A 12,522-nucleotide genomic window follows, 5' to 3' on the forward strand; every position below is an offset into this window, starting at 1 on the left:
AAAACATGTTCAAACAAATCCTTGTACAGGAATTTATAGCAGCACTACATAGCCAAAGGTATAAACAACTCAATGTCCATCAAACGACGGCTGGAAAAATGGATAAATAGATGTATTTCCATACAATGGAGTCTAATTCAGCCATAAAAAGAAATGAATTGATACGTACTACAACATAGATGAACCTTGAAAAGATCACACCAATTAAAAGAAATCAGACATGAAAGATCACATATTATACGATTCCATTTATACGAAATATCCAGAATATGCAAACTTAAGGAGACAGGAAGTAGATTAGTCATTGCCAAGAGCTGAGGAAGGGGAAAATGAGGAGTTACTTCCAATGGGTACAAGTTTTTATTTATTTTTTTAAGTTTATTTATTTATTTTGAGAGAGAGAGCAGGGCAGGGGCAGAGAGAGAGGGGAGAGAGAATCTCAAACAGACTTCATGCTGTCAGCACAAAGCCTGATGCGGGGCTCAAACCCACAAACCATGAGATCATTACCTGAGCTGAAACCAAGAGCCAAATGCTTAACTGACTGAACCACCCAGGCTCCAAAACCAGTTTTTATTTTGGATTGAGCAAAATGTTTTGGAACTTGATAGAGATGCTGGTTACATAACATGTAACTATACTAAAATCCATTGAATTGTTCACTTTAAAATGGTTAATTTTGTGTTATGTGAATTTCACCTTAATTTTAAAAGGGTGAGGGAGCTTCTAGACCAACAGGGAGCAAGGAACCTGAGCAGTTCTGAATGGGTTCCTGGCAGAGACAAATCACCTGTCAAAGCTCATTTGTGAATAGTTGGTGACTTGGGGATGGGGACCAAGCATGCTAAGGAATGAGGAAGCTTCCAAAGACAGGCAACTAGGAAACCACCCTCGTTTTTAAAAGATGCATCCTGACGTTAAAAGAGAAGGATAGATACAGTGTCTCAAGCACAAAGAGGGTAGCATGGAGAATAGACCAAGTCATGAAGGAGGGCATGGGTCCAGCAGGAGGGCAGCTGAAAGAAGCAGGGCTAGAGACTTTTCTGCCTCAGTTGCCTACCGTGACAGGGAAATGCTTTTTAGACCAAAGCCAAGGGCACAACAAAAAATCCAACTAAACAAATTTAACAACATCTAGGTGGCACAGAAGCCTAAAGCAAAGTGACCCAAACCTCGTATTGTGTGATTTCATTGATGTGAAATGTCCAGCACAGGCTAATCTATGGTGACATTAGATTAGTGGTTGCCTGGGACAGGCAATAGGGAATCACAGCAAATGGGTGGAGGTATCTCATTGGGGATGATAGAAATGTTTTAAAACAGGAGGATGCTAAGGATTACACACATGGTAAATTTACTAAAAATGATTGAATTTTAGGGACACGTGGCTGGCTCGATCAGAAGAGCATGCAACTCTTGGTCTAGGGGTGGTGAGTTTAAGGCTCATTAAAAAAATAAGTAAACTTGGGGTGCCTGGGTGGCTCAGTCGGTTAAGCATCCAACTTCAGCTCGCTCGGGTCATGATCTCACAGTCTATGAGTTGGAGCCTCCCCCCTCCCCCGTTGGGCTCTGTGCTGACAGCTCAGAGCCTGGGGCCTGGTTCGGATCCTGTGTCTCCCTTTCTCTCTGCCCCTCCCCTGTCCACGCTCTGTCTCTCTCTGTCTCAAAAATAAATAAACGTTAAAATTTTTTTTTTAAAAAATTGTTACACGTAAAAAAAAAAACCAACATATTAATCTGGATTCAGTGGATCCTTTAAACTGGGGGTAGGGGTACCTCATGGCTCAGTCAGTTAATCTTTATGATCAGGTCATGATCTCAGGGCTGGTGAGTGAGTTCACATCAGCTGTGCTGACAGCTCAGCGCATGGAACCTGCTTCGGATTCTGTCTCCATCTCTCTCTGCCCCTCCTATGCTAACGTCTGTCTGTCTATCTGTCTGTCTCTCTCAAATACAAATAAACATTTAAAAAATTTTTTAACTTGGAGTAAAACAAGAGGCCTTTAAGGGACAGAAGTACCCAGGTGTGCCACCTCGAGGGGCTTTCTTCTTTGCCTAAAGGCTTTACTTAAAAAAAAAGAAAATAAAATTTTAACTTTTGTTTTCTTGTGTGTGTGTTTATTAAAAATAAGACCAAAAAAACAAAAAACAAAAAACAACAAAAACAAAAAACAAAAGGCACAAAACAAGAACATTGCTAATTTGGGGATGTGAGTACTCCAGTGTAGGAGCGCTATATTGTATACGCTATGTTGTACTGTAAACGCTATATTGTACTCTGCGTTTCTTGGTTTTTGTTTTGTTTGTTGTTTTGTTTTGTTTTGTTTGTTTTTAATTTTCAAAATTAATTCAAAGGCCCAGTACAGGACCCGGTTAAGGGACCCAGAAGTGACAATGGTAGTTGGGTTATTATGATTATTTAGTTTAGGTCTCCTACTTCCTACGTGATTTCCTCAGGCTTTGGTCCACAGACTAGTAGGATGTTCTTGTTTTTTTACATATGAAAGCAAATTAAACTTTTTCTATGTTGCAAATATTCCTCACCCCCATCTCCACCTCCACCCCCTCCTCAACGGTCCTTGATCCTTGTCCGGATGTTTCTTTTTGGTGAGTCCTATAGGCACCTTGCCTCATCTGACCCATTGCTCCCATCACCTTTATACACTCCACCAAGGCCTGGGTCCGGGTTTCCTGCCAGCCCTCATCCAAGCTGCAACTTCCAAGACCTTATTGGTTTAGAAATGGGATCCTGCCACTGCCCTTCCCCCATCCCAAAAGGCTCCTCATTTCCTCTCAGTCCTGTCAGGAGAGCTAAATCCCCCACTGCTGGTACTGGCCTTGCCTGGGACGTCCCTCAATCTCTACCCTATCTGCCTTGTACTGGGAAGCATTTTTCCAGAGACGAGCTTTATGTCTGACCCCTGGCAAGGGGAAGCTCCTGACAGATAGAAGTGTGTGAATTCAGGTGAATCTTGGGGCCTGCATCTCACATCTGGCACTATCCAGCCCCGCTAGCACTGAGCACTGGGCTTTACCTGGGGGCAGTGGCTGCCACAGAAGGAGGCCCTGTGTGAGAAGCTGGCCTAGTAGTAATGGAGGGTGGAGGGAGGTTGGGAACTCTGAGCTGGGAGTAGAGACTGAGCCTTCTGACCTAAGCTGTGTGTGTGGTGGTAAGGGTGTGGTAGGGGGTGAGGGGCAGGTCCTGCCTCCCCCGGGCAGCTGATGAGGCCCAGTCAATTAGGAGCTTAATATCTTCTCCTTTCATGTGTCTGTGACCATTGCAACCTTACAGGTTCTTCCCTTGATGGTCTGTCAGCCAGTGTCACCTGCCTCTTCTCATCACCTACTGGTTCCAAGACTCTAGGACCTGGCTTAGGATTTTCAATATTTGCAGGTCACATTGACCCCTCCTTGGCTTATTAAACCTGTGTCCTTTGATATACTATTTATTCCTCCAATTGCATGCACAACTACTGAGACAAGGTCTTTGGAGAGGAAAGCAAAATAGATGTCTTCTTGAGGCTTGTGTCACTGGAGGCTGCAGCTCCCACCTCCCTTGCTGCCTGAGCAGGGTCAGGGTTTGTGTTTCTCCCTTCTGCCTCCTACTGGGCCAGTTACTCCATCTCACCCTCAACACTAAGACCTTCTCTGAAGCCACCCATGTCCTCTCCTTCCTACTCTGTATCTGTCCCCTTCTGGCCTTCCCACTGAGGTCTGAGCAGCCATTGCTGTCTTTTAAGCCTCCTGTTTTGCTGCCCCACTAGATCCACTACCCTCCCCTCAGTCCTTCAAACCTGCAGATGGGACTTTGGCCCTCCCCCACTCCACTCTCAACATCCGCCATCTCCATAGCAACTCCCACTTGCCTCACCCTAGGGAAGCCACCCTCCCTCCTCAGAGACCTCATACATGCTTCTCTACTGGCCTGATTCTGTTCCAGCCATGTGTCTGGATGTTTGTTTCCCTCTCTCACCCCCAAGTGCCTCTGCTTGTAGGATGGAGTAATGAGACCACCAAGCTGGATGATAAATGCTGGTGAGGCAGAAATGAAGCATTCAGCAAGAGAGAGAGGCAAGGGGAAAGGATTCATCAGATAGGAAAACAGTGGCATTATCAGACACTTACTGTGTGCAGGCCCTAAGTCTCTGGCAGCTGTATTCATTTTCTATTGTTACTTAACAATTACCACAAATTCAGTAACTTAAAACGACACCCATCTATTAGCTTACTGTTCTGCAGGTTAGACACCCAGGCAGTGGCCTCTGATCCAGGTCTCACAAACGCTGCAATCAAGTTTGGGGCGGGGCTGGGCTCTTATTCAGAAGCTCTAGGGAAAAATCAGCTTCCCAGTTCATTCAAGTAGTTAGCAGATTGCAATTCCATGCAGTTGTAGACTGGGGCCCCTATTTTTTTTTTTTTTTTTTTTTTTTTTTTTTGCTAGCTGTCATGTGGTCCTCTTCTCAGATTCTAGAACTTCCCCCTATATTTCTTGTCACATGCCCCCCTCCAGCTTCAAAGCCCCTGGAATCCTTCTAACTTCAACACATCTATAGATGTGCCCAATACAGTTGCCCAGCAGCTGACCAAGGTGGGAGGCAGGTCCTCTGATCTTGTCCCCATACTGGAGGCTAAGTCAGCACCCCTCCCCCCATGCTGGACCCCACACCTGCTGCATAAGGCATGGGGTCCACTGAGGTCTCAGGGAAATCTTCTGACCTTTACGTCCTCCTGCCTTGCCTCTAGACCCCAGGAACAAAGCATAAGGCTAGGCCAGCCCACCACTCCAGCCTCACCATCCAGCCTGGTTCACAGGTGTCCTGGGTAGCTAGCCCCATCTCAGGGTCTTTGCAGACCAAGTCTGTTTCCACACAACTCTTCCCACATATTCTGTCCCCTAAAGTGACTTCTGATCTTTGGAGTCTGGCTGGACACCACAGTCTTGGCAGATGTACTATCCATCTCACCCCCACTTTCCTTTTATTCTGAGGTGTGTCCCAGAGCGCTGAGTGCAGAAGGCATTCAGTTCAACATCCATTCATTCGTTCGTTCATTACTCGCCCTGGGGCGGGTGGGCCTGGTGTGTGTGTGAGGAGGTAGGGGTCATAGAGACAGGTTGCCTCCACCTTCTACCTGGGACACAGGCTTGAGGGGCGGAAGGGGTGGAAGATGGGAGCCAGGGCCTGGGGTGGTGTCTGCTCCCTCATTCCACTCGTAGCTACCGGCGGGTGTGGAGTTCGGCTGCAGGAATATCTCTTCTGCAGTCCACGCAAGGGCTGGAGTCCGATGGACCAGGGGTGAGCCCTACTCCTGCCTCCACTCTTGCTCTGGGGAGAAGGCCGCCACCTGGGGTCGCAATGGAGTCTAAACCAGACGAGACCCATCTAGGGCTTCAGACCGCCTTCCCAGCCTTTGTCGCCTTGCAGCAGCTCTACACAGCCGGGAGCGCACGAGGGCGTGGCCCGCAGATTGACAGCGCAGGCCCCGGCGCATCCCAGTCCCTAGGGCGACGCCGGAAGCGTGTCCTGGCCGAGACATTCCTTGCTGCCCCGCAGCCCGAGCCTCGGCGACTTTAGTTGCGACTCGGTCGAGAGCAGGAAGTTCAACACCTACCGGCCTGAAGCGGCGGCTGATCGCCATAGAAACACCGGAAACGTGCTCCGACCTAGCGCTTCCCTGCGCCACAGCGGCTGCGGACTTCGGTTCCGCCGGCGTCGCAGCCTGAAAGTGTGGCCTTGGCGGTGGTGAGCGGGAGAAGGCCAAGTCCCGGCCTGGTGCCTGAGAAGGAGCCGGAGGTGGGGTCGGGCGGGCATCCCCTTGCTGCAGGGCCGGCGGGCAGGCCGGGGCGTGCCCAAGGGAGGGCGCCGGCGCTAGGTTTGGAGTGCACGCTGTGGACGTGAGGGGGCGCTGCAGGATGGGGGCATGGCTCTGGCTAGCGCGCGGAGGCGGGAAATACAGGTTGGCCGGGTCTGGAGCGGGGGCAGCCCGAGCGGATCAGAGAGGGGGCTTTGGGGTTAGGGTAGGGAGCGAGCAATGGAGCAGAGTATGGGAAAGAGTGCTTGGAGCAAAGCGCATGGCGTGGGCAAAGGCGTGGCAGCGAGAATGCGGCGCCATACCCGGGAGGGTGGGCCTTTGTTCTGAGGCGCCAAGAAGACCCTGCTGCGTCTGGACTGAGAGATCACAGACCGGGAGCAGGGTGGAGGTGGGTCGGAAAAGGCAGGCTTCAAGTCGTATGGGTTGATGCGCAGGTTTCTGCCCCAGTCGCCCAGACACAGATTTGAAGGTCTTTAGACGGTGGGTGAATAAAGACGGGGAAAAGTGCTGTGGCATAGATAACGATATGTGCAAAGACTTGGCTTTTTTGACGAATTGCCAAGAATTAATTCATCACCATGGAGGGCTCTGAGCAGAGGAGGGTCCCGATCTGTCAGGTCTGAACAGGCTCCCTCTGGCTGTCGCGTGGGGGAATAGACCGGGGGGGGGGGGGGGGCGGGTAACACAAGGAAATGACTCCCATCAGCCTCCACCAATGGTACCGGGGCAGTGGAGGTGTGCGAAGTGATCTGAGGGTAAGATATAGAACATGCAAGAAAGGGAGGGGTCTGGACCCAGAAGAGGAAAGGTGGTTTGGGTAAGAGGAGCCAGAGGGGGTGAGTCTGAGACCCCATTAGACCAGGAAGGTTAAGAGAAGCCACACTCCAGGGCTCTGTGACCCCGCCTGAGCTAGGCTGGTGGAGTGAGAGTGAGTGTCAGGGTGTGACCTGTGTCCCGACTGTCCTCCCCTAGACTGGAGTTGTGTGTGGCTTGAGTACGGGATGAGCCAAACCCATCTTTGTTTGGTAGAGGGGAAACAGCCTAGTGAGCATGGTGCCTACTTGATGAGTGATGACGGGTGAAGTATCAGAGCTTCTCAGATTCCCAGAGTCCCCTGGGGAGCGGTATCCCCTCCCCTTTCTGGTGTCTGAGCGTGGGCAGTGCTGGGATTAGGAAGCTAAAGTTTTGACAAGAATCATCCGGGTTGCTCAGACATGCTCATCTGGAGGCCGCTGCTATTCCACCTTTCCCTTCCCAACCACACACCCTTCAAAGTCCACACAAGCCCCCTCTCTACACCACACCCACACCTTGTGCCCTCCAGGCTATATCAAGATTCCAAGATGCACCAGGCTGCAGGGGGCACCTCCCTACCTGCTGCGTTGGGGTCTGCCAGAGACCTTGTATTTTTCTTCTGTGGAATGCCCGCCAGGCTGTGCCCAACCTACTCTCAACCCTTTGTGACCACGCACACCCTGAAACGCTTAGCCCAGGAGGCAGGTCGTGCCATCCCGCCCCTGCGAAGACCTCTGCATACACTAGTTAACATAACCCAATTCCGAGGCAACAGACTTTGGTCTCCACAGGGTCTTGAATGCTCCAAGCTTGGATGATGTAGTAAAGGGAGATCAAAAAGAAGCTGAGAGTGGGAGGAATCACAGCCAGCCCTGATGCGGAGTGGATAAGGTGTGACAGCCAGTTCGGGATGGGCATCCCTGCCCTCTTCTCCACAGAGCTGGTCCCTGGAAGGGGGACATGGGGAAGGTTTATGGATACTGGAGTTAGGGCGAGGGGGGTGTGAACCATATAGGGGAAGCTGAGCTCTGGACCCTCCGCTGGGCAGTCAGCAAGACTGGGAGGGAGCCAGATATTTGGTATTCCCAACCTTCTCCCAGGGGTGTGCGGGGAGTTTCCTAGGTGGAGCTGCAGAGGTCCTGGAGTCTGGGGGTGGGAGTTGGGGGTAGTCCTCTATATGGGAATAGGGCTCGAGGGGCCTTTTGGGAAGGGCTGGGACTATGGTGCGCCCATGGGCCTTGTCCCGCAATAAGGGCTCAAGGGGCAGGGACAATGAGGCGGGGAAGGGGGGGGGGGCCCTGGCTGACCTTCCCCCCCCCCCAATCCGGTGCAGATGGCTGCAGCAGAGGCGGTGCACCACATACACCTGCAGAACTTCTCCCGCTCGCTGCTCGAGACCCTCAACGGGCAGCGGCTGGGTGGTCATTTCTGCGACGTGACTGTGCGGATCCGTGAGGCTTCGCTGCGTGCCCATCGCTGCGTGTTGGCTGCCGGCTCGCCCTTCTTCCAGGACAAGCTGCTGCTCGGCCACTCCGAGATCCGCGTGCCGCCAGTGGTGCCGGCGCAAACGGTGCGCCAGCTCGTCGAGTTCCTCTACAGCGGCTCGCTTGTAGTGGCACAAGGCGAAGCGCTGCAGGTGCTCACGGCCGCGTCGGTGCTGCGCATCCAGACGGTCATAGACGAGTGCACCCAGATCATCGCCCGCGCCCGAGCCCCGGTCCCCGGCGCGCCCGCGCCCCTGCCCACGCCCGTGCCCCCACCTCTTGCACCTGCGCAGCTACGCCACCGCCTGCGCCACTTGCTGGCCGCGCGCCCTCCGGGCCACCCCGGCGCCGCGCATAGCCGCAAGCAGCGCCAGCCGGCGCGCTTGCAGCTGCCGGCGCCCACTGCGCCCACCAAGGCGGAGGGGTCGGAAGTCGACCCCTCCCTTCCCGCGGCCACAGACGACGGCGGTGACGGCGAGGAGGACACCGATGATGAAACCGACGGCGAGGACGGCGAAAGCGGCGGCCCAGGAGAGGGCCAAGCGCCCCCTTCCTTCCCAGACTGCGCTGCCGGCTTCCTCACCGCCGCCCCTGACAGCGCGTGCGAGGAGCCGCCCGCACCCGCCGGCCTTTCGGACTATGGCGGCGCCGGCAGGGACTTTCTTCGGGGCGCTTCGGCGGCCGAGGATGTGTTCCCCGAGAGCTACGTCTCCGCTTGGCAAGATGAGGATGGCACCGCGGCGGAAGCCTGTCCCGCCGAGACGCCGGCCCCGCCTGATTGTGTCCTGTCTGGATCCCGAGCCCCAGGCGTGAAGACCCAGGGGCCACCTGTCTCACTTTTCCCCTTTCATCTGGGCGCTCCTGGGCCACCTGCGCAACCTCCTCCCGCACCCTCGGGGCCTACTCCTGCGCTCCCTTCCGCCTTCTATCCCACACTCCAGCCAGATGCGGCCCCTAGCGCTCCTGCTCCTCCGGGGGAGGCCCCAGCCCCGCCCACCGCTCCCGCTGTGGCCCCCTCGGCCACCCCTGCCAGAGCCCCGGGTTCCGAGCCGCCTGCCTATGAGTGCAGTCACTGCCGAAAGACGTTCAGCTCGCGGAAGAACTACACCAAGCACATGTTCATCCACTCGGGTGAGCCAGGATGGGTCTCTGAGCCCTTTGGTCATTGGAGATTCAAGCCTGAGGGGTGATTGGGCACTAGGCAAGTGGGGTGGAGGCACTCATGTAGTTATGTTGCTTTTTCTTGACCCCGGTGGAACCTGGAAATTGAGCCCCAGGTGCGATGTGTGGCGGCGGGGGGGGGGGGGGGGGGGGGAACCCCATCCACATGGAGAAGCAGGTTCTCCTGCCCAACCCCTATTTCAATTTATTGGTGCAGGGAGAATCCTCAGGCTAGGTTAAGGAGCAGGAACTTGCCCAGAGCTTTTGGAAAGCTGGCAGTGGAGCTTTTAGTCACCACGATGAAGCTTGGGATGGGCAGGAGGGATGGAGCCTTGGCAGGAATATGTGGCCAGGTAGAGGAGTCTCCTTGGTCTCCCTGGCTGTCAGTGGGTCCTGTGACTGGCACTGGATGTGAGGGGAGAGTGGGTTTGCTGGCCTAGCCTTCGGAGCTGGCAGAGAGGTGGCCTGATCGCGGCTGGAGGGAGATGGGGCTGCAGTGTGGGGACCCCACAGCTGCAGAGGGAGGAAAGGGGAGCTCCTCGAAGACCACTGAGAGTACCCCTAAACCCTTGGGGTGTCTGGGAGGTGGCTCTTTACTGGCTCAGGGAGAGGTAGAGAGTGTGCTAGATGGTGCACTGGAGATTATGGAGCTAGGGGCTGAGGTGGTGGCTGGCAGGTCCTGGATGTGTCACAGGGTGTCCAGGGTGCTCCCTAGAGGCTCAGGTAGAGGACAGGGGTATGGAATGTCAAAGACTGCTTGCAGGGCCAAACTGGATGTTGTTAGGAAAAGCAAAGGTTTGGCTGGAACACCTGTAGGAGTGGAGTGGGGAGTTCTGCAGGGCCAGGAACTTGGGATTTCACTGTGAATGTTGGAGAAGGCATCAGTGATCTGAAGTGGGAAGTGAGTGAGATGTGATTTAGTTTTAAATCCCTACCTGGCTGTCTTGGGGTTGAAGGAGAGAGGATATAGATGTAGCCTGTGGAGAGCTGTCAGGGGCCCCAAGGTAGTACCAGCCAAGATTTGCCAGCTTCATGTGGCCTTAGCCAGGTGCAAGGCCTGGTCTGGGGGAACTCCCTGCCCAGGCACTGCCCTGCAGCCCTCTGCCGCTGAGATAGGTGGGGTTTTTTTGTTTTTGTTTTTGTTTTTTCTTAACACCTGATGAATCTAGGGGCCAATACAGCCAGCCTCCGCCTTCTCTGATCAGGGTAAAGGGGGCAGCCTACTCTGGCACCCCAGGTACATTATAGCTGCCAGCAGACAAGGGTTTTCTGGGCAACAGGGCTTCCAGCAGGAACCAGGCAGGTATGCCCGCGTCCCTCACAGTGTAAGTGTGCTGGGCCTTGCCGGACTGTTACCAGAATGGTGGCCAGCGATCAAAGTACAGAATGCTCCATGGGCATGGCAGGAGTTAGGGGAAGGGAGGTTCCTGGAGGTGGGGGAGACCTCAGCGGTCAAGTCCTGTCGGGCAACGATGTCCCAGACCGGCAGGATTCCCTGTTGGGAGGATACCTGTTAGAGTTGAGGGCCCCTGACGGTGGTATCCTGGTATTACGGTAAGGGTCCGGGAAAGCGGCATCCCCGCTGAGTGGGGAAACATACTGGGTCATGGCCGGGTGGGGGAGGGGTTCCCTGTTGGGCCGGAAGGTCCAGGAGTGAGGAATGTTCCGGGAGTGGAAGGGGTGTCCCTTAAGGGCAGGGGGATTCAGGGTTGATGGGCAGTTTGGGAGGAGAGGGGAGTCCCTGCCCGTCAAAGGCTCCCCGGGGCTCCTTCCCAGATGACATACGTGCGCGGCATGCCCTGTCGCCCACAGGGGAGAAGCCCCACCAATGCGCCGTGTGCTGGCGATCTTTCTCGCTGCGCGACTACCTGCTGAAGCATATGGTCACGCACACAGGCGTGCGCGCCTTCCAGTGCGCTGTCTGCGCCAAGCGCTTCACGCAGAAGAGCTCACTCAACGTGCACATGCGCACGCATCGGCCCGAGCGCGCGCCGTGCCCCGCCTGCGGCAAGGTCTTCTCACACCGCGCGCTGCTGGAGCGCCACCTGGCCGCGCACCCTGCACCTTGATCCAGGCCTGGGCCCGGCTTCGCCTGCCGCGGGATTGACCACGCTCCCGCGCTGTAGGCCAACCCCTGCAGGTCCGCGACCTCCTGTGGAACTAGGCCACGACCACTGCGGAACCGGTAACACCCCTGCCGAGCCGCTTCACACCTGCCTAGACGCCTTGACCACGTTCCCACTACCAAACCACGTTTTCCCCAGAGCACAGGCCCTCCCTCTGCTACCACCCTTCTTTCCAGACCTGACCAGGGGTTCAGCCTGCCTTACTACTGTACTCCTTCGTACTCGGACCCTCCTGATAGTGGCAGGCTGGGGATGGGGTTGGTCAGAGACCCGACCATCCCTGAGAACTGGATCATCTCCAGCCTAAACTGGGCGCTCAGACCCTTGGGCCAGGCCCAAGATTTGTGGCTCTGACTCCTTGCGTGAGTGTGGGTTCTGGAGCTGCTCCTCTCTGCCCCAGTGTCAAGCTGGGTAAGAACCCTGGCTCCCCACCCCGAACTACCCCTCCCTCAATCTGGTGTCTAAGGGGGCTCAGTGGACCCATCATGGACTGGGGTCGGGCCTCGGGACTCCTGCTCTCTAATAAAGTACTGTGGGCCATGGGTCCGAAACCCGGAAGCTCTGAGCTCCCGGATGGGTGCGTTTCTGTCCCTCACACACTGGCTGTGGCAGTCAGGACTCAGTGCCCCCGGCTCTGGGCAACACTGCTGCCACCTACTGGGCTCTCTGGGCAGAGACAGGACGGTAGGCTTGGCCATTTCAGGGAGGGTGTGGGATGCACACATGACTGGTGCTTGACTCTTCTAGGGCCCTTGCCCTGTGGGGAGAGGTGTAGGCCAGGCCTGAGATGGGTCTGGGAGAGAGAGGCCACATGTGGGAAACCCTCAGAATCCCAGCTGCTGCTGTCCAAGATGCAGAATTGAGGCCCTTCCCCCTAGATCTCACCACCCCCCACCTCCGGAATCTCAAGGTCCTTTGGATTTGAGTCTTCCCCCTCCCCCATTCTGATGGGCACGATGGTTGAGCACCTTACTTTTGAGGGGGTCCAGGGAGTCTTTGGGGTTAGGCTACCATGTGGGGATCTGAGCCCCAGGATACCTGCCTCGGCCATTAACTTCTGAAGTGCCAGGCAGGAGGTGGGAGCAGCAGCCAGGACCGTTGGGCTGCCCACTGGGCAGCTGAAGATACTGATACCCAGTAGTGAA

The 12,522-nt window shown here is 55.1% G+C and overlaps 1 protein-coding gene across 2 annotated transcripts; it reads left to right on the plus strand.

Moving 5' to 3' along the window:
- Positions 1-5,398: 5,398 nt before the first annotated feature.
- Positions 5,399-12,101, plus strand: ZBTB45 (zinc finger and BTB domain containing 45). Of its 2 annotated transcripts, none has more exons than XM_042920195.1 (3): positions 5,399-5,792; positions 7,940-9,221; positions 11,064-12,101. In XM_042920195.1, the coding sequence occupies exons 2-3, from the start codon at positions 7,940-7,942 to the stop codon at positions 11,318-11,320; spliced, it is 1,539 nt and encodes a 512-aa protein (XP_042776129.1). In that variant the 5' UTR covers positions 5,399-5,792; the 3' UTR covers positions 11,321-12,101. The 2 variants fall into 2 exon arrangements, with proteins under 2 accessions (XP_042776129.1, XP_042776128.1); XM_042920194.1 differs by lacking the exon at positions 5,399-5,792 and adding an exon at positions 5,851-5,955.
- The last annotated feature ends 421 nt before the right edge of the window (positions 12,102-12,522 follow it).

Source organism: Panthera leo, chromosome E2 (assembly GCF_018350215.1).
Source record: "Panthera leo isolate Ple1 chromosome E2, P.leo_Ple1_pat1.1, whole genome shotgun sequence".
Classification (NCBI taxonomy): domain Eukaryota; kingdom Metazoa; phylum Chordata; class Mammalia; order Carnivora; family Felidae; genus Panthera; species Panthera leo.